This window comes from Bombina bombina, chromosome 5, assembly GCF_027579735.1.
Source record: "Bombina bombina isolate aBomBom1 chromosome 5, aBomBom1.pri, whole genome shotgun sequence".
Lineage (NCBI taxonomy): Eukaryota > Metazoa > Chordata > Amphibia > Anura > Bombinatoridae > Bombina > Bombina bombina.
The window spans coordinates 1128268708-1128296540 of NC_069503.1; the positions used below are offsets into that span (position 1 = coordinate 1128268708).

Consider the following 27833-nt stretch of genomic DNA (forward strand, 5'->3'; position numbering starts at 1 on the left):
AATGGCTAGACTTGATTTTAACATAGTATTCTTAAATGTTTACCATTAAGGGCAGGAGATTAAGCAAGAATTTTGAATGTTTATGTGAGAAAAGTGAAGTGCCTACAGCATTTTAAACATTTTGTTTATTTGTTTTTTGAAATCCATCTACCACTATTATAGTTAATGGAGATACCTCAGTTAGATTTATTTTACGGAGAGGCATCTGACAAGGCTGCCCTCTCTCTCCTTTACTTTATCTTTGTAATGTATCTTTGTAATTGCTTGCAATTTTTTTAAGACAAGAGTTGAAAATGATTCACTTAGGAGGTAAGAAATTGGTTTTGTTGCTATTTGCGGATGCCATTTTATTATTTCTAAGCAATACTTAACAGAATATCCCATATCTACATCAGAGTATTGAGACATATAGCACCTTTTTATGCTATAAAATCATTTTAGAAAAATCTGAATTGCTTTGGATCATTAGACCAGTTCAAGGTATAGTTAATCACCCTTTCAAAGAAGTAAACCAAATTAAATGTCTGGATATTTTCCTTAGTAAAAAAAACCTTTTCTGGTATGAATTAAATTCATACCAGGAGCTGCAGGAGGAAGATCGCCGGTCTGCTGCCATAAGGAAAAAGATAAGTATTTAAAAAAAAACGCATAAATTTAATGTTAATGAATTAAAGTGCCCCTGTTTTTAAGATTATTTTTAAAATCTGGGAACTTTCTCATTAAACTTTACATTCACTTTAACCCATGTTTAGTATATCTGTTGATATTTTACTGGACAGCCTGGTGAGATACTGTACTGTGCAGCTGAATACTGGACACCTGGCAATACTTAGGCAGTGGCCATTACTTTACGGACACAAACTTTACACTTACATTTTTATAATATAATTTACATCTGAATATCATCCCCCAGGCTAATTTTGTTTAAATGCATTATTCTGTCTAGCATTTCTCTACTGTTTAATGTCCTTTAAACAAAATAATACGCAGCAGTAAATTAATGAAATTGTCTGTATTTGGAAATCATGTCATTTAAAACAAAGAAATTGTATACAAATTCGAGCAAATCTAAGCAGTTTTTAATTACAAGGCTAAAACCCATGTTTGGGACATGAAACCCAAATTTGTTTCTTTCATGATTTGGATAGAACATACAATTTTAAACAATGTTTACATTTACTTCTATTATCTAATTTGCTTCATTCTCTTGGTATCATTTAATGAAAAGCATATCTATATAGGCTCAGGGGCAAGCTTCTGATTGGTGGCTTAACTTGTATTCCCATTTCCATTGGCTTAAAAAATGTGTTCAGCTAGCTCCCAGGAGTGCATTGCTGCTTCTTCAATAAAAGATAACAAGATAATGAAGCAAAATTGATAACAGGAGTAAATTGGACAGTCGTTTAAAAATGCATAATCTATCTGAATCATGAAAGAATATTTTTTTAATTACTAACTTTTTACTGGTTTGTCCTAATCTTTCAGAAATACAAGACACATCACTCAACTCCATAATAATATTAATTTCATGGTCTCTATGTTCAGGACCAACAAACAAGTAATTCTCTTCCATCTTTTCTTTATCAGATTAAAGAGACAGTCAAGACAAAATTAAACTTTCATGACTCAGTCAGGGCATGCAATTTTAAACAACTTTCCAACTTACTTTGTTCTCTAGGTATTCTTTGTAGAAAGCTAAACCTATGTAGGCTCATATGCTAATTTGTAAACCGTTGTACTACCTCTTATCTCAGTGCATTTCAACAGTTTTTCACTGCTGGACGGTGCTAGTTCATGTGTGTCATATAGATAACATTGCGCTCACTCCGGAGGAGTTATTTATAAGTCAGCACTGATTGTCTAAAATGCAAGTCTGTCAAATGAACTGAGATAAGGGGCAGTTTGCAGAGGCTTAAATACAAGGTTATAACAGAGGTAAAAAGTAAATTGATATAACCGTGTTGGTTATGCAAAATTGGGGAATGGGTAACAAAGGGATCTATCTTTTTAAACAATAAACATTATGGAGTAGATTGTCCCTTTAATTACCCAGATTGTAAATACCTAGATGGAACAGGATGACTGTATGGGAATGCTAATTTATATTTAGAATATGTTGGTGTCTTATAATAATAATGTACAAAAAACACTTATTTTTTTACCAACACTTCTTTATTATCTATTTGCAGCATATTCCTTATCATGTTACACATGCACCAACGAGGGCAGCAACAGTAACTGCATGACGGCCGTTAACTGTACTGCTGGAACTGACTCCTACTGCAAGACATCTGTTCTGAGTGTTAAGTCTCGTAAGAACCTTACTTTTACTAGCGAGACCTGGTAACTAGCAAGACATGGTATAGGGTGTTATGACTGTTATTAGTCGTGTGCTATGGGCAGGGCCGGAATGGGAATAAAAAGCAGCCATGGAAAAATATGAAGACCAGCCTTATTTTATGTTGAGTCAGTAGAATGCACAAGCCCCATATTTCTCAAAGGACATTTCTGGGATACTCCACCCCTAATATTATTTCATAATAACATTATATTACTTTGTATTAAACAAAAATGCCAGATTGGTGTTATATAGCAAAACTACAAACCAGACAAATCAGAATAGAGGGCGCCACATGGTGCAGATCAGATGGTAAATGATATAACAAGCAAAGAGGACATAAGAATCCTACTCACGAGATGTAAAGCACAGATGTGCAAAACCAGCAATCCGGAACCACTCGTCGTCCGGTAGACCAATGGATGTTATCACAAGGGCGAATCCTCGTCTCACCAGGGAGAGTCCAGGGATGCCTTAAGCAGGAGTCAATCAGCAGTGAGGGAATCAAACGGTGACCAGTCCCACACCTCAAGCAGCTGGAAAGGTGACTTAAGACAGCTCCAAAAGAGGTCAACAATTCAAGGATAAAAAAGGTCGGCAGCAAGTGAGGAGATAAATAAATCTTAAAATGTTATTAAAATAGTAAAAACAAAAGCAGGCTGTATAACAAACAAACTCACAGCTGCCATATTTAAACCCTAAACAACCAATCAAATTGAAGAGAAAAAGCACACCCTTACCAGGTCGTACCAAGTACACATAGGGGGAGTGGTAAAAAATAATCAAATATAAATATACAACATATAAAAATCTAAACATAACATATGATATAATAAACAATTAATGAACAATATACTTGCTCCATAAGACAACTAATCACCATTAATATGTATGATATGACAAATTAGTTCTTGCAATCAAAAAATAAATAACACCAGACAAAACATACTGGTAATGGTACATCCCAATGGTTAGTAAGAATGAATGATAAAAACGTATCTGTCCTATCAAAATAAAAATTCATATTAATATTGCTACTATAAGCTATTAGTAAGGGAAGATAAATAAATAATTATATAACCATGTGTGATTAAAATAAAGAGTGTTCTACATGTCCACTTTGATGTGGTGTCAAGTGTAAAGAGAGGAGGGGGCGTGTACTAAGCATACGTTATGTTAGGAAAAAACAGAACTAAAAAAACTAAACTAAGCTAACTAAACGTCTTTACTAAAATGCATAAGTAAATATATTTACAGATATTGTTATGCAAGTAGAACAATGATAAAAGTACTCCGCTGGGCCAATTCTATAGAATATACGAGAACTAAGTTGTCTATGCAACAAGGGGAGTGGAAACACATCATCGGTGTCAGTGTGATGGGGCGTGGTAGAATAAACATAACATTAATAGAAAACCCGATTTTTCTATTTATGTTATGTTTATTCTACCACGCCCCATCACACTGACACCGATGATGTGTTTCCACTCCCCTTGTTGCATAGACAACTTAGTTCTCGTATATTCTATAGAATTGGCCCAGCGGAGTACTTTTATCATTGTTCTACTTGCATAACAATATCTGTAAATATATTTACTTATGCATTTTAGTAAAGACGTTTAGTTAGCTTAGTTTAGTTTTTTTAGTTCTGTTTTTTTCCTAACATCACGTATGCTTAGTACACGCCCCCCTCCTCTCTTTACACTTGACACCACATCAAAGTGGACATGTAGAACACTCTTTATTTTAATCACACATGGTTATATAATTATTTATTTATCTTCCCTTACTAATAGCTTATAGTAGCAATATTAATATGAATTTTTATTTTGATAGGACAGATACGTTTTTATCATTCATTCTTACTAACCATTGGGATGTACCATTACCAGTATGTTTTGTCTGGTGTTATTTATTTTTTGATTGCAAGAACTAATTTGTCATATCATACATATTATTGGTGATTAGTTGTCTTATGGAGCAAGTATATTGTTCATTAATTGTTTATTATATCATATGTTATGTTTAGATTTTTATATGTTGTATATTTATATTTTATTATTTTTTACCACTCCCCCTATGTGTACTTGGTACAACCTGGTAAGGGTGTGCTTTTTCTCTTCAATTTGATTGGTTGTTTAGGGTTTAAATATGGCAGCTGTGAGTTTGTTTGTTATACAGCCTGCTTTTGTTTTTACTATTTTAATAACATTTTAAGATTTATTTATCTCCTCACTTGCTGCCGACCTTTTTTATCCTTGAATTGTTGACCTCTTTTGGAGCTGTCTTAAGTCACCTTTACAGCTGCTTGAGGTGTGGGACTGGTCACCGTTGGATTCCCTCACTGCTGATTGACTCCTGCTTAAGGCATCCCTGGACTCTCCCTGGTGAGACGAGGATTCGCCCTTGTGATAACATCCATTGGTCTACCGGACGACTAGTGGTTCCGGATTGCTGGTTTTGCACATCTGTGCTTTACATCTCGTGAGTAGGATTCTTATGTCCTCTTTGCTTGTTATATCATTTACCATCTGATCTGCACCATGTGGCGCCCTCTATTCTGATTTGTCTAGATTCTTTTCACTTGTGTCGTGGCGTGACACCCTAGAGGAGCGGCCCTTCTATCTGAAAATATCTCTTCTGGGACTTCACATAACGGATATTAAGGACTTTCCCTTCTTATGCCATTCCATACTGGACTGATTGTTTGTATATCATAGATACTATATTGTATATTACTGCCTATAGCCATTTATAGACTAACATATCAAATTCTTTTACCAGTTCCTGTTTGTTACTCCTAGGCGCCTCATATAAGTACTATAGTGACACTATTTGTCACCAGAGTACTAGTCTGCTTAAAACTACAAACCAATTGTATCAATTAATCACCCCTTTAAATCGTAGATTTCAATGCCAAGCTGCTGCAGCCCACCGGGAAATCTCCTGGTAGGCCAATCCAGCCCTGGCTATGGGGAAGACAAAAAAATAAACAATAATAAAGGTAAACATTAGTAAATGAAGACATTTATGTTGTATTTGTTTAAAATAACATCAGCCAAATTTAAACATTTTTAAAACAAATTAACATTCTGTTAGCTGCAATTGTTTTACAAAAATCCAAACTCCAGCCACTCCTTATCTTATTTGCAGGAGGCAATCGGGGCTTGCGTTTACAGACTGCAAGGCTAGACATGGTCATAGTGTTAGTACAAAATGCATTGTTTTTCTGTTTTTATCTGCAGCACGCATTTCCAGCTCAGAGCTAAATTACATGGAAAAGGGGCAAAATAAAACATAATTTACGTAAGAATTTACCTGATAAATTCATTTCTTTCATATTGGCAAGAGTCCATGAGCTAGTGACATATGGGATATACAATCCTACCAGGAGGGGCAAAGTTTCCCAAACCTCAAAATGCCTATAAATACACCCCTCACCACACCCACAATTCAGTTTAACGAATAGCAAAGCAGTGGGGTAACAAAGAAAGGAGTAGAAAGCATCAACAAAGGAAATTTGGAAATAATTGTGCTTTATACAAAAAATCATAACCACCATAAAAAGGGTGGGCCTCATGGACTCTTTCCAATATGAAAGAAATTATTTTATCAGGTAAATTCTTAAATAAATTATGTTTTCTTTCATGTAATTGGCAAGAGTCCATGAGCTAGTGACATATGGGATATCAATACCCAAGATGTGGAGTCTTCCACTCAAGAGTCACTAGAGAGGGAGGGAATAAAATAAAAACAGCCATATTCCGCTGAAAAAATAATCCGCAACCCAAAAAAATAAGTTTCTTTTCACTTTTGAAAGAAAAAAACTTAAATCAAAAGCAGAAGAATCAAACAAATAGCTGCCTGAAGAACTTTTCTACCAAAAACTGCTTCCGAAGAAGCAAATACATCAAAATGGTAGAATTTAGTAAATGTATGCAAAGAGGACCAAGTTGCCGCTTTGCAAATCTGATCAACTGAAGCTTCATTCTTAAAAGCCCACAAAGTGGAGTCTGATCTAGTAGAATGAGCTGTAATTCTCTGAGGTGGGGCTTGACCCGACTCCAAATAAGCTTGATGAATCAAAAGTTTCAACCAAGAAGCCAAGGAAATAGCAGAAGCCTTCTGACCTTTCCTAGTACCAGAAAATAAAACAAATAGACTGGAAGTCTTCCTGAAATCTTTAGTAGCTTCCACATAATATTTCAAAGCTCTTACCACATCCAAAGAATGTAAGGATCTCTCCAAAGAATTCTTAGGATTAGGATATAAAGAAGGGACAACAATTTCTCTACTAATGTTGTTAGAATTCACAACCTTAGGTAAAAATTGAAAATAAGTCTGCAAAACTGCCTTATCCTGATGAAAAATCAGAAAAGGAGACTCAGAAGAAAGAGCAGATAGCTAAGAAAATCTTCTAGCAGAAGAGATAGCCAAAATGAAAAACACTTTCCAAGAAAGTAGTTTAATGTCCAAAGAATGCATAGGTTCAAATGGAGGAGCCTGTAAAGCCTTCAGAACCAAATTAAGACTCCAAGGAGGAGAAATTGACTTAATGACAGGCTTAATACAAACTAAAGCCTGTACAAAACAGTGTATATCAGGAAGTATAGCAATCTTTCTGTGAAATAAAACAGAAAGAGCAGAGATTTGTCCTTTCAAGGAACTTGCAGACAAACCCTTATCCAAACCATCCTGAAGAAACTGCAAAATTCTAGGAATTCTAAAAGAATGCCAGGAGAATTTATGAGAAGAACACCATGAAATGTAAGTCTTCCAAACTCTATAATAAATCTTTCTAGAAACAGATTTACGAGCTTGTAACATAGTATTAATCACTGAGTCAGAGAAACCTCTATGACTTAAAACTAAGCGTTCAATTTCCATACCTTCAAATTTAATGATTTGAGATCCTGATGGAAAAACAGACCTTGAGATAGTAGATCCGGCCGTAACGGAAGTGGCCAAGGCGGGCAACTGGACATCCGAACCAGATCCGCATACCAAAACCTGTGTGGCCATGCTGGAGCCACCAGCAACACAAAAGACTGTTCCATGATGATTTTGGAGATCACTCTTGGAAGGAGAACTAGAGGCGGAAAGATGTAAGCAGGATGATAACGCCAAGGAAGTGTCAGCGCATCCACTGCTTCCGCCTGAACATCCCTGGACCTGGACAGGTATCTGGGAAGTTTCTTGTTTAGATGAGAGGCCATGAGATCTATCTCTGGAAGACCCAACATCTGAACAATCTGAGAAAACACATCTGGATGGAGAGACCACTCCCCTGGATGTAAAGTGTGACTGCTGAGATAATCCACCTCCCAATTGTCTACACCTGGAATATGCACCGCAGCGATTAGACAGGAGCTGGATTCCGCCCAAGCAAGTATCCGAGATACTTCTTTCATAGCTTGAAGACTGTGAGTCCCACCCTGATGATTGACATAAGCCACAGTTGTGATATTGTCTGTCTGAAAACAAAGAGGCCAGAACTGAAGAGCCCTGAAAATTGCACAGAGTTCTAAAATATTTATTGGTAATCTCGCCTCTTGAGATTTCCAAACCCCTTGTGCTGTCAGAGATCCCCAAACAGCTCCCCAACCTGAAAGACTCGCATCTGTTGAGATCACAGTCCAGGTTGGGTGAACAAAAGAAGTCCCTTGAACCAAACGATGGTAATCTATCCACCATATCAGAGAGTGTCGTACATTGGGATTCAAGGATAATAATTGTGATATCTTTGTATAATCCCTGCACCATTGATTCAGCATACAAAGCTGTAGAGGTCTCATGTGAAAACGAGCAAAGGGGATTGCCTCCGAAGCTGCAGTCATGAGAACTAAAACTTCCATGCACATAGCCACTGAAGAGAAAAACTGAGACTGAAGGTGCTGGTATGCTGCAACCAATTTAAACGTCTCTTGTCTGTTAGAGACAGAGTCATGGACACTGAATCTATCCGGAAGCCTAAAAAGGTGACCCTTGTCTGAGGAATCAAGAAACGTTTTGGTAAATTGATCCTCCAACCATGTTTCCGAAGAAACAACACTAGTTGATTCGTGTGAGATTCTGCAGAACGTAAAGACTGAGCTAGTACCAAGATATCATCCAAATAAGGAAACACCGCAATACCATGTTCTCTGATTACAGATAGTAGGGCACCCAGAACCTTTGAAAAGATTCTTGGAGCTGTTGCTAGGCCAAATGGAAGAGCAACAAATTGGTAATGCTTGTCTAGAAAAGAGAATCTCAGAAACTGAAAGTGTTCTGGATGAATCAGAATATGAAGGTATGCATCCTGCAAGTCTATTGCTGAACAAAAGGCAGAATAGTCCTTATAGTCACCATCTTGAAAGTTGGTACTCTTACATAACGATTCAAAATTTTTAGATCCAGAACTGGTCTGAATAAATCTTCTTTCTTTGGTACAATGAATAGGTTTGAATAAAACCCCAAATCTTGTTCCTGAGGAGGAACTGGCATGATTACCCCTGAAGACTCCAGGTCTGAAACACATTTCAGAAAAGCCTGAGCTTTTACTGGATTTACAGGGATGCGTGAGAGAAAAAATCTTCTCACAGGAGGTCTTACTCTGAATCCTATTCAATACCCTTGAGAGACAATGCTCTGAATCCAAAGATTTTTGACAGAATTTATCCAAAAATCCTTGAAAAAACCTTAATCTGCCCCCTACCAGCTGAGCTGGAATGAGGGCCGCACATTCATGCGGACTTAGGGGCTGACTTTGGTTTCCTAAATGGCTTGGATTTATTCCAATTTGAGGAAGGCTTCCAATTGGAAGCAGAATCCTTGGGGGAGGATTGAGTTTTTGTTCCTTATTCTGACGAAAGGAAAAAAAACGGTTTGAAGCCTTAGATTTACCCTTAGGTTTTTTATCCTGAGGCAAAAAAATTCCTTTTCCCCCAGTAATAGTTGAAATAATAGAATCCAACTGAGAACCAAATAAATTATTACCTTGGAAAGAAAGAGATAGTAATCTAGATTTAGATGTCATATCAGCATTCCAAGATTTAAGCCACAAAGCTCTTCTAGCTAATACAGCTAAAGACATGGATCTAACATCAGTTTTGATAATATCAAAAATGGCATCACAAATAAAATGATTAGCATGTTGCAGTAAGCGAACAATGCTAGATATGTCAGAATCCAATTCATGTTGCGCTAAATTTTCCAACCAGAAAGTTGATGCAGCTGCAACATCACCCAAAGAAATAGCAGGTCTGAGAAGATGACCTGAATATAAATAGGCCTTCCTTAGATAAGATTCAAGCTTCCTATCTAAAGGATCCTTAAAGGAAGTGCTATCTTCCATAGGAATAGTGGTACGTTTAGCAAGAGTAGAAATAGCCCCATCAACTTTGGGGATTTTTTCCCAAAACTCTATAGATTTTGCTGGTAAAGGATACACTTTTTTAAACCTTGAAGAAGGAATAAAAGAAGTACCTGGCTTATTCCATTCCCTAGAAATCATATCAGAAATAGCCTCAGGAATGGGAAAAACCCCTGGGGAAACCACAGGAGGTTTAAAAACAGCATTTAAACGTTTATTAGACTGAATGTCAATAGGACTGGTTACCTCAATATCCAAAGTAATTAACACTTCTTTTAATAAAGAACGCATATACTCTATTTTAAATAAATAAGTAGATTTGTCAGTGTCAATATCTGAGGAAAGATCTTCTGTTTCAGATAGATCCTCATCAGAAGAGGATGAATTATTATGTTGTTGGTCATTTGAAATTTCATCAGCTAAATGAGAAGTTTTAAAAGACCTTTTACGTTTATTAGAAGGTGGAAATGCAGACAAAGCCTTCATAATAGAATCAGAAATAAATTCTTTAAAATTTACAGGTAAATCATGCACTTTAGAAGTTGAAGGAACTGCAACTGGCAATGTACTATTACTGATAGAAACACTATCTGCATGTAAAAGTTTATCATGACAACTATTACAAATGACATTCGGTGGAATAATTTCTACAATTTTACAACAAATGCACTTAGCTTTGGTAGAACCGATGTCACGCAGCAATGTTCCAGCAGAAACTTCTGAGACAGGATCAGATTGGGACATCTTGCTCAATGTAAGAGAAAAAACAACATATAAAGCAAAATTATCTATTTCCTTAAATGACAGTTTCAGGAATGGGAAAAAATGCAAAAGCATAGGCCTCTGATAGAGAAGAAAGCAAGAGGCAAACATCAATGGGGTATTGAAATAATGAAAAAATTTGGCACCAAGTATGACGCACAATGTAACGTAAACTTTTTTGTTGCCAAAAATGACTGGAAATTACACACTTGCGTCACGTGAAGGGCTTGGCGTCACGTATGACACCGGAAATTACGAAGTTGCCTAAAACGTACTTTTTTTTCGTGTCAAAAAATGTTCGATCCAAAAATGACGCAATAAAGTTTAGCATTTGACGCACCCGCGGGCCTAATACCCGCAATTGCAAGAAGTAGTCAATTTGAAAAAAGACTAAACCCCAGGTAAGAAATAAATTTCTTAAAATGTTTACATTCCCAAATATGAAACTGACAGTCTGTAGAAGGAAATACATGAACCTGACTCATGGCAAATATAAGTACAATACATATATTTAGAACTTTATATAAATGCATAAAGTGCCAAACCATAGCTGAGAGTGTCTTAAGTAATGAAAACATACTTACCAAAAGACACCCATCCACATATAGCAGATAGCCAAACCAGTACTAAAACAGTTATTAGTAGAGGTAATGGTAAATTGAGAGTATATCGTCGATCTGAGGTAGGAGATGAATCTCTACGACCAATAACAGAGAACTTATGAAATAGATCCCCGTTAGGGAAATCATTGTATTTAAATAAGTGATACTCCCTTCACGTCCCTCTGACATTCGCTGTACTCTGAGAGGAATCGGGCTTCAACAATGCTGAGAAGCGCATATCAACGTAGAAATCTTAGCACAAACTTACTTCACCACCTCCATAGGAGGCAAAGTTTGTAAAACTGAATTGTGGGTGTGGTGAGGGGTGTATTTATAGGCATTTTGAGGTTTGGGAAACTTTGCCCCTCCTGGTAGGATTGTATATCCCATATGTCACTAGCTCATGGACTCTTGCCAATTACATGAAAGAAATTAATGTATATTGCAAAGTTGTTTTACTACATATAACTAAACATGTTATATAATAATTACTAGTGGTTTACTATCCCATTAGACAATATGTGTTCAGACAATATGTGTGATGTGGTTTTATAATCTTGTCTATAAGACTAATAATAACTAGTATTTATATAGCGCCTTTCTCCCACTGGGACTCAAAGCGCTTTTTCAGCACTCACTCTCAGAATTAACCAAATTCAGCAGCTGAATAGTAATAGTTGTTATTATTACCCAATTTAATGGTACTCATTTTATCGACCTCGGAAGGATGAAGGGCTGAGTCGGCCCTGCCGTGATTTAAACCTGTGACCTTGGATCTTTTAAACAGGCTTTTTTTGTAGTCAGGGCATTTACTAACTGAGCTACCTCACCGGACTAGCAGACAAACTATATGTAAACGGAGCCATCTTCTCATGTTAGTGATATGCCACCACAGCTCCAGCCCTACACCATGTGTATAGTGCAGCACGTTTTGTAGCTTGCTTGTGAAATAAGGAGGAGGAGGGGCACCTTATAATGACAGACACCATGTCACAAGTCCACAGAGAGGTTGATTTTTATTTTGTAATTTTCTTTCATGATCAGCAGGTAGCTATTCTAAAACCTCCATCACTAAGGAATGTGCCTCAGCCTGCACAGCACTCAATGTGGATCTTTCATTGGCTTCTACTTCAGTCTCCTGCTGTAACACGAATTTGTGCAACACCAGTGGTGCCTCCAGTGTGAAATCCAGCTCTGGCATCCTCGCTCTGTCTGTGGGGCTCTTCCTGGCTCTGCTGGGGAAATCCTCTCTCTGATGTGCAGGACAACGGCCCCGAGGATCCAGCATTTAGTTCTCCAACAAGTTGTCAGATATCATTTAGATTATATTATCTATTGGTTTTAATCAATAAAAATATAATTAAAACATAAATAAATGTGTGAACTATAAAATTCTTGTCTGTAAATCTATACCGTTCACTGTTAGACGACCACCACTTTGCTCACCAGGAATCGGAAACAGCAAAAGAAGAGCAGCAGCACCAGAAATATACATTTATTAAGGACAAGAGAAAAAAAATGACAACGTCTCGGGACTCAGCCCTTAGTCTTGTAAAGAAACTAAGAGCTCAGTCCTGAAACGTTGTGATTTTTTTCTCTTGTCCTCAATAAATTTATATTTCTGGTGCTGCAGCACTTATTTTGCTATTTGGATTACCTGTGCAGGTGTCTCCTTCCTGGCAGCGAGCACAGTGTTGCTGGATTCCTTACTGCATTGTTCCCCATTAATTGGCTTATCAATCTGTTTTATTTAATTATGAATTACATTTGACAGTGAAAAGGCTAAAACATAATTTATGTAAGAACTTACCTGATAAATTCATTTCTTTCATATTGGCAAGAGTCCATGAGCTAGTGACGTATGGGATATACATTCCTACCAGGAGGGGCAAAGTTTCCCAAACCTCAAAATGCCTATAAATACACCCCTCACCACACCCACAATTCAGTTTAACGAATAGCCAAGAAGTGGGGTGATAAGAAATGAGCGAAAGCATCAAACAAGGAATTGGAATAATTGTGTTTTATACAAAAAAATCATAACCACCACAAAAAAGGGTGGGCCTCATGGACCAATATGAAAGAAACAAATTTATCAGGTAAGTTCTTACATAAATTATGTTTTCTTTCATGTAATTGGCAAGAGTCCATGAGCTAGTGACGTATGGGATAGCAGATACCCAAGAAGTGGAACTTCCACGCAAGAGTCAGTAGAGAGGGAGGGATAAAATAAAGACAGCCAATTACGCTGAAAAAACAATCCACAACCCAAATCAAAAAGTTTTAATCTTTATAATGAAAAAAACTGAAATTATAAGCATAAGAATCAAACTGAAACAGCTGCCTGAAGTACTTTTCTACCAAAAACTGCTTCTGAAGAAGAAAAAACATCAAAATGGTAGAATTTAGTAAAAGTATGCAAAGAGGACCAAGTTGCTGCTTTGCAAATCTGATCAACAGAAGCTTCATTCTTAAAAGCCCAGGAAGTAGAAACTGACCTAGTAGAATGAGCCGTAATCCTTTGAGGCAGGGATTTACCCGACTCCACATAAGCATGATGAATCAAAAGCTTTAACCAAGACGCCAAAGAAATAGCAGAAGCCTTCTGACCTTTCCTAGAACCAGAAAAGATAACAAATAGACTAGAGGTCTTTCTGAAATCTTTAGTAGCTTCAACATAATATTTCAAAGCTCTTACTACATCCAAAGAATGTAAAGATCTCTCCAGATAATTCTTAGGATTAGGACACAACGAAGGGACAACAATTTCTCTACTAATGTTGTTAGAATTCACAACTTTAAATGAAGTCCGCAAAACGGCCTTATCCTGATGAAAAATCCGAAAAGGAGACTCACAAGAAAGAGCAGATAACTCAGAAACTCTTCTAGCAGAAGAGATGGCCAAAAGGAACAAGACTTTCCAAGAAAGTAATTTAATGTCCAGAGAATGCATAGGCTCAAACGGAGGAGCCTGTAAAGCCCTCAAAACCAAATTAAGACTCCAAGGAGGAGAAATTGACTTAATGACAGGTTTGATACGAACCAAAGCCTGTACATAACAATGAATATCAGGAAGATTAGCAATTTTTATGTGAAACAGAACAGAAAGAGCAGAGATGTGTCCTTTCAAGGAACTTGCAGACAAACCCTTATGCAAACCATCCTGAAGAAACTGTAAAATTCTAGGAATTCTAAAAGAATGCCAAGAGAATTTATGAGAAGAACACCAAGAAATGTAAGTCTTCCAAACTCTGTAATAAGCCTTTCTAGACACAGATTTACGAGCCTGTAACATAATATTAATCACTGAGTCAGAGAAACCTCTATAGTATTAAGTATTAAGCGTTCAATTTCCATACCTTCAAATTTAATGATTTGAGATCCTGATGGAAAAATGGGCCTTGAGATAGAAGGTCTGGCCTTAACGGAAGTGTCCAAGGTTGGCAACTGGCCATCCAAACAAGATCTGCATACCAAAACCTGTGTGGCCATGCTGGAGCCACCAGCAGCACAAACGAACATTCCATTATGATTTTGGAAATCACTTTTGGAAGAAGAACTAGAGGCGGAAAGATATAAGCCGGTTGATAATTCCAAGGAAGTGACAACGCATCCACCGCTTCCGCCTGAGGATCCCTGGATCTGGACAGATACCTAGGAAGTTTCCTGTTTAGATGAGAAGCCATCAGATCTATTTCTGGAAGTCCCCATATCTGAACAATCTGAAGAAATACCTCTGGATGAAGAGACCATTCACCCGGATGTAACGTCTGGCGACTGAGATAATCCGCATCCCAATTGTCTATACCTGGGATGTGAACCGCAGAGATTAGACAGGAACTGGATTCCGCCCATACAAGTATCCGAGATACTTCTTTCATAGCCTGAGGACTGTGAGTCCCACCTTGATGATTGACATACGCGACGGTTGTGACATTGTCTGTCTGAAAACAAATAAATGATTCTCTCTTCAGAAGAGGCCAGAACTCTGAAAATCGCACGGAGTTCCAAAATGTTGATTGGTAATCTCGCCTCCTGAGATTCCCAAACCCTCTGCACTGTCAGAGATCCCCATACAGCTCCCCAACCTGAAAGACTTGCATATGTTGTGATTACAGTCCAGGTTGGACGAACAAATGAGGCCCCTTGAACTAAACAATGGTGATCAAACCACCAAGTCAGAGAAAAATGAACATTGGGATTTAAGGATATTAATTGTGATATCTTTGTATAATCCCTGCACCATTGGTTCAGCATACAAAGCTGGAGAGGTCTCATGTAAAAACGAGCAAAGGGGATCGCGTCCGATGCTGCAGTCATCAGACCTAAAATTTCCATGCACAAAGCTACCGAAGGGAATGATTGAGACTGAAGGTTTCGACAAGCTGAAACCAATTTCAGACGTCTCTTGTCTGTTAGAGACAAAGTCATGGATACTGAATCTATTTGGAAACCCAAAAAGGTTACCCTTGTCCGAGGAATCAAGGAACTCTTTGGTAAATTGATCTTCCAACCATGTCTTTGAAGAAACAACATGAGTTGATTCGTGTGAGATTCTGCAGAATGTAAAGACTGAGCAAGTACCAAGATATCGTCCAAATAAGGAAATACCGCAATACCCTGCTCTCTGATTACAGAGAGAAGGGCACCGAGAACCTTTGAAAAGATCCTTGGAGCTGTTGCTAGGCCAAAAGTAAGAGCAACAAATTGGTAATGCTTGTCTAGAAAAGAGAATCTCAGGAACTGATAGTGATCCGGATGAATAGGAATATGAAGATATGCATCCTGTAAGTCTATTGTGGACATATAATGCCCTTGCTGAACAAAAGGCAGAATAGTCCTTATAGTCACCATTTTGAATGTTGGTATCCTTACATAACGATTCAATATTTTTAGATCCAGAACTGGTCTGAAAGAATTCTCTTTCTTCGGTACAATGAACAGATTTGAATAAAACCCCAGAGCCCGTTCCAGATCTGGAACTGGCACAATTACCCCAGCTGACTCCAGGTCTGAAACACATTTCAGAAAAGCCTGAGCCTTTACTGGGTTTACTGGAATGCATGAGAGAAAGAATCTTCTCACAGGTGGTCTTATCTTGAAACCTATTCTGTACCCTTGAGAAACAATGTTCTGAATCCAATGATTTTAAATCGAATTGATCCAAACATCTTTGAAAAATCGGAACCTGCCCACTACCAGCTGTGCTGGAATGAGGGCCGCACCTTCATGCGGACTTGGGAGCTGGTTTTGATTTCCTAAAAGGCTTGGATTTATTCCAGACTGGAGAAGGTTTCCAAACGGAGACCGTTCCTTTAGGGGAAAGGTCAGGCTTCTGTTCCTTATTCTGACGAAAGGAACGAAAACTATTAGCAGCCCTATATTTACCCTTAGATTTTTTATCCTGAGGCAAAAAAGCTCCTTTCCCCCCAGTGACAGTTGAAATTATTGAATCCAACTGAGAACCAAATAACTTTTTACCTTGGAAAGAAAGAGAAAGCAACGTTGACTTAGAAGTCATATCTGCATTCCAAGATTTAAGCCATAAAGCTCTTCTAGCTAAAACAGCTAAAGACATATACCTGACATCAATCCTAATGATATCAAAAATGGCATCACAAACAAAGTTATTAGCATGTTGAAGAAGTTTAACAATGCTATAAGCCTCATGGTCCGACACTTGTTGTGCTAAAGCCTCCAATCAGAAAGTGGAAGTTGCAGCAAAATCAGCCAAAGAAATAGCAGGCCTAAGAAGATTACCTGAACATAAATAAGCCTTCCTTAGAAACGATTCAAGCTTCCTATCTAAAGGATCCTTAAAAGAATTACTATCTGCCGTAGTAATAGTAGTACGTTTAGCAAGAGTAGAAATAGCCCCATCAAATTTGGGGATTTTCTCCCAAAACTCTAATCTATCAGATGGCAAAGGGTACAATTTCTTAAACCTTGGAGAAGGAGTAAATGAAGTTCCCAGACTATTCCATTCCCTAGAAATTACATCTGAAATAGCATCAGGAACTGGAAAAACTTCTGGAATAACTACATGAGGTTTAAAAACCTAATTTAAACGCTTACTAGTTTTAATATCAAGAGGACTAGACTCCTCCATATCTAATGCAATCAACACTTCTTTCAGTAAAAAACGAATAAACTCCATCTTAAACAAATATGAAGATTTATCAGTGTCAATATCTGAGGCAGAATCTTCTGATCCAGAAAGATCCTCATCAGAGATAGATAATTCAAAATGATAGCGGTCATTTAAAAATTCATCTGATTTATGAGAATTTTTAAAAGACGTTTTAAGTTTACTAGAAGGAGGTATAACAGACAGAGCCTTCCGAATAGAATTAGAAACAAATTATTTTACATTAACAGGAACATCCTGAACATTAGATGTTGACGGAGCAACAACAGGTAATGGATTATTACTAATGGAAATATTATCTGCGTTTGATAGTTTATCATGACAACTAACACAAACTACAGCCGGAGGAACAGTTAGCATAAGTTTACAACAAATGCACTTAGCTTTGGTAGAACCGACATCAGGCAGCGTCTTTCCAGAAGTAGATTCTGATCCACGGTCAGGTTGTGACATCTTGCAATATGTAATAGAAAAAAAAAACATATAAAGCAAAATTATCAAATTCCTTAAATGACAGTTTCAGGAATGGGAAAAAATGCCAGAACAAGCCTCTAGAAACCAGAAGCAACTAAAAAGTGAGACTTAAATAATGTAAAAAAAACTGGCGCCAAGTATGACGCCCACATATTTTTTGGCGGCAAAAACGTCTGTAACAAACACGAGAGTAAAAAATTATGCAACTACGTGAAAACTTCCGGCATCAACTATGACGCCGGAAATAACGTTATTGACGTCAGACAAACGTCAATCTCGCGCCAAAAATGACGCAATAAATTCTAGCATTTTTTGCACCCGCGAGCCTAACAGCCCGCAATTTAGAGGAAAAAATTAAATGAAAATTTTAGGTAAGAAAAATATTTATTCATATGCATTTTCCCAAAAAATTAAACTGACAGTCTGAAAGAAGGAAAATAAACTGATTGACCTGAATCATGGCAAATATAGTATAAAACATATATTTAGAACTTTACATATAAAGTGCCAAACCATAGCTGAGAGTGTCATAAATAAAAATAAGACTTACTTACCCAAAGACACTCATCTACATAAAGTAGATAGCCAAACCAGTACTGAAACGAGAATCAGTAGAGGTAATGGTATATAAGAGTATATCGTCAATCTGAAAAGGGAGGTAGGAGAAGAAATCTCTACGACCGACAACAGAGAACATATGAAATAGATCCCCTAGAGGAAGACCATGGTATTCAATAGGCAATACTCCCTTCACATTCCTCTGACATTCACTACACTCTGAGAGGAAAACCGGGCTTCAGCCTGCTGCGAAGCGCATATTAACGTAGAAATCTAGCACAAACTTACTTCACCACCTCCATGGGAGGCAAAGTTTGTAAAACTGAATTGTGGGTGTGGTGAGGGGTGTATTTATAGGCATTTTGAGGTTTGGGAAACTTTGCCCCTCCTGGTAGGAATGTATATCCCATACGTCACTAGCTCATGGACTCTTGCCAATTACATGAAAGAAAGGACAGTTTACACTTTGTAATTTTAATATAAATGATTAGTATAAAATAACTTTGTAACATACTTTCATTATTTATTTTACTACCTTTAACCTTTTGATAACAGGGTTAATTTGTCTACATTGGAACAACGTTTGAAATCCCGCAATCGTGCACGTGATCTCAAAATTTCAATCATGTGATTAGGTCTGAGAGGTGTCCCTATGACGCTAGGCACACCCACCAGGTTATGTGGACTAGCTGTTCTGCTCTTTATTAAAAGTTGCTGATTGTGATTTACAGCCTTTAGGGCACTTTGACAACAAAAATAAAATATAAATTATATATATGTGTGTGTGTGCAATATATATATATATATATATATGTGTGTGTGTGTGTGTGTAATATATATATATATATATATATATATATATATATATATATACACAATATATACATACACATCACATTAAAAATTGTTCATCTGTTCTTTTATCAAGTGAGTGTGGTGTGTTTGTGTTTTGTGGTAAGTTGAATCTTACCCCTGAATTTTCTGCATTATTTACTATAGATCTATATACAAATACCACTGTCTGGGTCCTAAAAGTAGAGCTCCTAAATATTCTTACTGCCATCTAATTTTAAACATATTTGTTGACACTCCATTTTTTCCTTTGAGAGTAACATCATATTATATTTATATTACAGAACAAAATAAATGTAACATCTGTGTGTATTTGTACCAAAAATATCAGAGTTTTTTTCATGTAGTGGATAAAAGACCTACATTTTATATTTTCTTCCAATGGCTGCACAGGTTGTTGATGAGCTTGCATGCTGCTAGTTTTAATATTGCTATTGTTTACATAAAACTGTGTTTAACTCCAATAAAATATTAAAGGGACACTGTACCCAAAATTTTTCTTTTGTAATTCAGAAAGAACATGCAATTTTAAGCAACTTTCTAATTTACTCCTATTATCAATTTTTCTTTGTTCTCTTGCTATCTTTATTTGAAAAAGAAGGCATCTAAGCATGTTTTGGGTTCAGTACTCTGGACAGCACATTTTTATTGGTGAATGAATTTATCCACCAATCAGCAAGGACAACCCAGGTTGTTCACCAAAAATGGGCCGGCATCTAAACGTACATTTTTGCATTTCAAATAAAGATACCAAGAGAATGATGAAAATTTGATAAAAGGAGTAAATTAGAAAGTTGCTTAAAATGTCATGCTCAATCTGAATTACGAAAGGAAAAATTTGGGTACAGTGTCCCTTTAAGCACATTGTCAAAGTCATCTCCAGAAAAGCAATACACTAATGGCTTGTCAGTAATCATGTCCTATGAGCCCAGCTGGGTTTGCACAGATGTGTATTGCTGTCTCAGAACTGACATTGACTATGGGGTCTATTTATGAAAGGCTGGATGCAGAGAGCAATATGCTCTCCACGTTCAGCATTGCACCAGCACTGCTGGTGCAACGCCGCCCCCTGCAGATTGGCCGCTAGCAGGGGGTATCAATCAACCCGATCGTATTCGATCGGGTAGAATTGTGGCAATGTCTGTCTGCCTCCTCAAAGCAGGCGGACAGGTTATGGAGCAGCAACCATGTGTTTAACTCTTTTGCAAGAGGCTAACACACTTCTGTGCAAGCACTAGTGTAATAACAAAATGCCCTACAAACTGTTTTGCATTAAAAGCTTAACATGATTTGTTTTGGTTATACATAATACAAATTGTATGGCCATTTGAGTTAAGGGAATATTGATTTTTGGTGTAGCTTCCATTACAACAAATATTGCAATTGTGTATTTATTGTGTATCTCCATAAAAGGAAAAATGTAATTACCTTAAGTTTAATGTTTTACATCTAATATTTATTTTTAGTTGTCCTAAAAAATAATAATAAAAAAAAAAACCCTCACTTTTTTTTTTGAGGGGGCGGGGGCGCTTCAGGTTTTTGTTCCTACAGGCACCGGAGATGTAAATCCGGCCCTGTATATAATACAGCTTATACATGTAACATACAGGTAGTTTTATATTATGTTTATACACAGCACCCTCAGACAGACAGTACAGTAATCAGACAGGTAATATTTATATGTTATATAATACAGCTTATACATGTAACCTAAAGGTAGTTTTATATCATGTTTATACACAGCACCCTCAGACAGACAGTACAGTAATCACACAGGTAATATTTATATGTTATATAATACAGCTTATACATGTAACCTAAAGGTAGTTTTATATCATGTTTATACACAGCACCCTCAGACAGACAGTACAGTAATCAGACAGGTAATATTTATATGTTATATAATACAGTTTATACATGTAACCTAAAGGTAGTTTTATATCATATTTATACACAGCACCCTCAGACAGACAGTACTGTAATCAGACAGGTAATATTTATATGTTATATAATACAGCTTATACATGTAACCTAAAGGTAGTTTTATATCATGTTTATACACAGCACCCTCAGACAGACAGTACAGTACTGTAATCAGACAGTAATATTCATATGTTATATAATACAGCTTATACATGTAACCTAAAGGTAGTTTTATATCATGTTTATACACAGCACCCTCAGACAGACAGTACAATACTGTAATCAGACATGTAATATTTATATGCTATATAATACAGCTTATACATGTAACCTAAAGGTAGTTTTATATCATGTTTATACACAGCACCCTCAGACAGACAGTACTGTAATCTGACAGTAATACTTATATGTTATATAATACAGCTTATAGTTACATGTATCCTAAAGGTAGTTTTATATCATGTTTATACACAGCACCCTCAGTCAGACATGTAATATTTATATGTTATATAATACAGCTCATACATGTAAACTAAAGGTAGTTTTATATCATGTGTATACACAGCACCCTCAGACAGACAGTAAAGTACTGTAATCAGACAGGTAATATGTATATGTAATATAATACAGCTTATACATGTAACCTAAAGGTAGTTTTATATCATGTTTATACACAGCACCCTCAGACAGACAGTACAATACTGTAATCAGACATGTAATATTTATATGTTATATAATACAGCTTATACATGTAACGTAAAGGTAGTTTTATAACATAATTTATGTAAGAACTTACCTGATAAATTCATTTCTTTCATATTAGCAAGAGTCCATGAGCTAGTGACGTATGGGATATACATTCCTACCAGGAGGGGCAAAGTTTCCCAAACCTCAAAATGCCTATAAATACACCCCTCACCACACCCACAAATCAGTTTAACGAATAGCCAAGAAGTGGGGTGACAAGAAAAAAAGTGCGAAAGCATAAAAAAAGAGGAATTGGAATAATTGTGCTTTATACAAAAAAATCATAACCACCACAAAAGGGTGGGCCTCATGGACTCTTGCTAATATGAAAGAAATTAATTTATCAGGTAAGTTCTTACATAAATTATGTTTTCTTTCATGTAATTAGCAAGAGTCCATGAGCTAGTGACGTATGGGATAATGACTACCCAAGATGTGGATCTTTCCACGCAAGAGTCACTAGAGAGGGAGGGATAAAATAAAGACAGCCAATTCCGCTGAAAAATAATCCACACCCAAAACAAAGTTTAAATTTTATAATGAAAAAAACTGAAAACATAAGCAGAAGATTCAAATTGAAACAGCTGCCTGGAGTACTTTTCTACCAAAAACAGCTTCAGAAGAAGAAAACACATCAAAATGGTAGAATTTAGTAAAAGTATGCAAAGAAGACCAAGTTGCTGCTTTGCAAATCTGATCAACCGAAGCTTCATTCCTAAACGCCCAGGAAGTAGAAACTGACCTAGTAGAATGAGCTGTAATCCTTTGAGGCAGAGTTTTACCCGACTCGACATAAGCATGATGAATTAAAGATTTCAACCAAGATGCCAAAGAAATGGCAGAGGCCTTCTGACCTTTCCTAGAACCGGAAAAGATAACAAATAGACTAGAAGTCTTTCGGAAAGTCTTAGTAGCTTCAACATAATATTTCAAAGCTCTAACTACATCCAAAGAATGCAATGATCTCTCCTTAGAATTCTTAGGATTAGGACATAATGAAGGAACCACAATTTCTCTACTAATGTTGTTAGAATTCACAATCTTAGGTAAAAATTTAAAAGAAGTTCGCAACACCGCCTTATCCTGATGAAAAATCAGAAAAGGAGACTCACAAGAAAGAGCAGATAATTCAGAAACTCTTCTAGCAGAAGAGATGGCCAAAAGAAACAAAACTTTCCAAGAAAGTAATTTAATGTCCAATGAATGCATAGGTTCAAACGGAGGAGCTTGAAGAGCCCCCAGAACCAAATTCAAACTCCAAGGAGGAGAAATTGACTTAATGACAGGTTTTATACGAACCAAAGCTTGTACAAAACAATGAATATCAGGAAGATTAGCAATCTTTCTGTGAAAAAGAACAGAACGAGCAGAGATTTGTCCTTTCAAGGAACTTGCAGACAAACCTTTCTCCAAACCATCCTGAAGAAACTGTAAAATTCTCGGGATTCTAAAAGAATGCCAGGAAAAATGATGAGAAAGACACCAAGAAATATAAGTCTTCCAGACTCTATAATATATCTCCCTAGATACAGATTTACGAGCCTGTAACATAGTATTAATCACAGAGTCAGAGAAACCTCTTTGACTAAGAATCAAGCGTTCAATCTCCATACCTTTAAATTTAAGGATTTGAGATCCTGATGGAAAAAAGGACCTTGCGACAGAAGGTCTGGTCTTAACGGAAGAGTCCACGGTTGGCAAGAGGCCATACGGACAAGATCCGCATACCAAAACCTGTGAGGCCATGCTGGGGCTACCAGCAGAACAAACGAGCATTCCTTCAGAATCTTGGAGATCACTCTTGGAAGAAGAACTAGAGGCGGAAAGATATAAGCAGGATGATACTTCCAAGGAAGTGACAATGCATCCACTGCTTCCGCTTGAGGATCCCTGGATCTGGACAGATACCTGGGAAGTTTCTTGTTTAGATGAGAGGCCATCAGATCTATTTCTGGAAGACCCCACATTTGGACAATCTGAAGAAATACCTCTGGGTGAAGAGACCATTCGCCCGGATGCAATGTTTGGCGACTGAGATAATCCACTTCCCAATTGTCTATACCTGGGATATGAACCGCAGAAACTAGACAGGAGCTGGATTCCGCCCAAACCAGAATTCGAGATACTTCTTTCATAGCCAGAGGGCTGTGAGTCCCTCCTTGATGATTGATGTATGCCACAGATGTGACATTGTCTGTCTGAAAACAAATGAACGATTCTCTCTTTAAAAGAGGCCAAGACTGAAGAGCTCTGAAAATTGCACGGAGTTCCAAAATATTGATCGGTAATCTCACCTCCTGAGATTCCCAAACCCCTTGTGCTGTCAGAGACCCCCACACAGCTCCCCAACCTGTAAGACTTGCATCTGTTGAGATTATAGTCCAGGTCGGAAGAACAAAAGAAGCCCCCTGAACTAAACGATGGTGATCTGTCCACCACGTCAGAGAGTGTCGTACAATCGGTTTTAAAGATATTAATTGAGATATCTTTGTGTAATCCCTGCACCACTGGTTCAGCATACAGAGCTGAAGAGGTCGCATGTGAAAACGAGCAAAGGGGATCGCGTCCTATGCAGCAGTCATAAGACCTAGAATTTCCATGCATAAGGCTACCGAAGGGAATGATTGTGACTGAAGGTTTCGACAAGCTGATATCAATTTTAGACGTCTCTTGTCTGTCAAAGATAGAGTCATGGACACTGAATCTATCTGGAAACCCAAAAAGGTTACCCTTGTCTGAGGAATCAATGAACTTTTTAGTAAATTGATCCTCCAACCATGATCTTGAAGAAACAACACAAGTCGATTCGTATGAGATTCTGCTAAATGTGAAGACTGAGCAAGTACCAAGATATCGTCCAAATAAGGAAATACCACAATACCCTGTTCTCTGATTACAGACAGAAGGGCACCGAGAACCTTTGTAAAAATTCTTGGAGCTGTTGCTAGGCCAAATGGCAGAGCCACAAACTGGTAATGCTTGTCTAGGAACGAGAATCTCAGAAACTGATAATGATCTGGATGAATCGGAATATGCAGATATGCATCCTGTAAATCTATTGTAGACATATAATGCCCTTGCTGAACAAAAGGCAGGATAGTCCTTACAGTTACCATTTTGAATGTTGGTATCCTTACATAACGATTCAATATTTTTAGATCCAGAACTGGTCTGAAGGAATTCTCCTTCTTTGGTACAATGAAGAGATTTGAATAAAACCCCAGCCCCTGTTCCAGAACTGGAACTGGCATAATTACTCCAGCCAACTCTAGATCTGAAACACATTTCAGAAATGCTTGAGCCTTCGCTGGATTTACTGGGACACGGGAAAGAAAAAATCTCTTTGCAGGAGGCCTTATCTTGAAGCCAATTCTGTACCCTTCTGAAACAATATTCTGAATCCAAAGATTGTGAACGGAATTGATCCAAATTTCTTTGAAAAAACGTAATCTGCCCCCTACCAGCTGAGCTGGAATGAGGGCCGCACCTTCATGTGGACTTAGGAGCTGGCTTTGATTTTCTAAAAGGCTTGGATTTATTCCAGACTGGAGATGGTTTCCAAACTGATACCGCTCCCGAGGATTAAGGATCAGGCTTTTGTTCCTTGTTGTGACGAAAGGAACGAAAACGATTATTAGACCTAAATTTACCTTTAGATTTTTTATCCTGTGGTAAAAAAGTTCCTTTTCCTCCAGTAACAGTTGAGATAATAGAATCCAACTGAGAACCAAATAATTTATTACCCTGGAAAGAAAGGGAAAGCAGAGTAGACTTAGAAGACATATCAGCATTCCAAGTTTTAAGCCATAAAGCTCTTCTAGCTAAAATAGCTAGAGACATATACCTGACATCAACTCTAATGATATCAAAGATGGCATCACAAATAAAATTATTAGCAAGAGTAGAGACAGCCCCATCAACTTTAGGGATTTTGTCCCAAAACTCTAATCTGTCAGATGGCACAGGATATAATTGCTTAAAACGGTTAGAAGGAGTAAATGAATTACCCAAATTATTCCATTCCCTGGAAATTACTTCAGAAATAGCACCAGGAACAGGAAAAACTTCTGGAATAACTACAGGAGATTTAAAAACCTTATCTAAACGTTTAGATTTAGTATCAAGAGGACCAGAAACCTCAATTTCTAATGCAATTAGGACTTCTTTAAGTAATGAACGAATAAATTTCATTTTAAATAAATATGAAGGATTGCTGATTGCCAATTAGCCATCACCTTTACCATTTAGAGGATACATATCTTTATTTTTATTTTTGTTTTATTAATGCCTATGATCTTGTTACTTTAAGCGAACACTACTGAAATTTTACTAACTGTATTGTTGGTTTGATTATTCATGCCTATAATTGTTACGAAAACTTAATAAAATCTTTTCAAAATAAATAAATATGAAGATTTATCAACATCAACCTCTGAGACAGAATCCTCTGAACCAGAAGAGCCATTATCAGAATCAGAATGATGATGTTCATTTAAAAATTCATCTGAAAAATGAGAAGTTTTAAAAGACTTTTTACGTTTACTAGAAGGAGGAATAACAGACATAGCCTTCTTAATGGATTTAGAAACAAAATCTCTTATGTTATCAGGAACACTCTGAGTATTAGATGTTGATGGAACAGCAACAGGTAATGTAACTTTACTAAAGGAAATATTATCTGCATTAACAAGTTTGTCATGACATTCAATACAAACAACAGCTGGAGGAACAGCTACCAAAAATTTACAGCAGATACACTTAGCTTTGGTAGCTCCAGCACCAGGCAGCGATTTTCCAGAAGTATCTTCTGACTCAGCTTCAACATGGGACATCTTGCAATATGTAATAGAAAAAACAACATATAAAGCAAAATTGAACAAATTCCTTAAATGACAGTTTCAGGAATGGGAAAAAATGCCAGTGAACAAGCTTCTAGCAACCAGAAGCAATAAAAAGTGAGACTTAAATAATGTGGAGACAAAAGTGACGCCCATATTTTTTTAGCGCCAAATAAGACGCCCACATTATTTGGCACCTAAATGCTTTTGGCGCCAAAAATGACGCCACATCCGGAAGCCGACATTTATGGCGCAAAAGAACGTAAAAAATGACGCAACTCCTGGCGACACGTATGACGCCGGAAACATAAAAAAAGTTTGCGCCAAAAAAGTCCACGCCAAGAATGACGCAATAAAATGAAGCATTTTCAGCCCCCGCGAGCCTAACAGCCCACAGGGAAAAGTCAAATTTTTTAAGGTAAGAAAAAAATTGTTTTATTCAAATGCATTATCCCAAATATGAAACTGACTGTCTGAAAATAAGGAATGTTGAACATCCTGAGTCAAGGCAAATAAATGTTTGAATACATATATTTAGAACTTTAAAAAAAAAGTGCCCAACCATAGCTTAGAGTGTCACAGAAAATAAGACTTACTTTCCCCAGGACACTCATCTACATGTTGTAGAAAGCCAAACCAGTACTGAAACGAAAATCAGCAGAGGTAATGGTAAATATATGAGTATATCGTCGATCTGAAAAGGGAGGTAAGAGATGAATCTCTACGACCGAGAACAGAGAACCTATGAAATAGACCCCGTAGAAGGAGATCATTGAATTCAAATAGGCAATACTCTCCTCACATCCCTCTGACATTCACTGCACGCTGAGAGGAAAACCGGGCTCCAACCTGCTGCAGAGCGCATATCAACGTAGAATCTAGCACAAACTTACTTCACCACCTCCATAGGAGGCAAAGTTTGTAAAACTGATTTGTGGGTGTGGTGAGGGGTGTATTTATAGGCATTTTGAGGTTTGGGAAACTTTGCCCCTCCTGGTAGGAATGTTTATCCCATACGTCACTAGCTCATGGACTCTTGCTAATTACATGAAAGAAATCATGTTTATACACATCACCCTCAGACAGACAGACAGTACTGTAATCTGACAGTAATACTTATATGTTATATAATACAGATTATACATGTAACCTAAAGGTAGTTTTCTATCATGTTTATACACAGCACCCTCAGTCAGACAGGTAATATTTATATGTTATATAATACAGCTTATACATG

General features: G+C 37.1%; 1 protein-coding gene across 4 annotated transcripts in view; it reads left to right on the forward strand.

Moving 5' to 3' along the window:
* LOC128661181 (lymphocyte antigen 6E-like) overlaps positions 1-12432 on the forward strand; it is a 50122-nt gene extending 37690 nt beyond the window's left edge. For 2 of the 4 annotated variants that reach the window (XR_008402608.1, XM_053715420.1), the window contains exons 2-3: positions 2190-2312; positions 12101-12432. Coding sequence is in view for 2 of the 4 variants with exons in the window: in XM_053715420.1 (XP_053571395.1) it covers positions 2190-2312; positions 12101-12312 (335 nt within the window). In the remaining 2 variants the exon portion in view is untranslated. Of the gene's footprint in view, positions 1-2189; positions 2344-12100 lie in introns of all 4 variants that reach the window. The other 2 variants (XR_008402609.1, XM_053715421.1) reach the window with 2 other exon arrangements.
* Positions 12433-27833: the final 15401 nt, after the last annotated feature.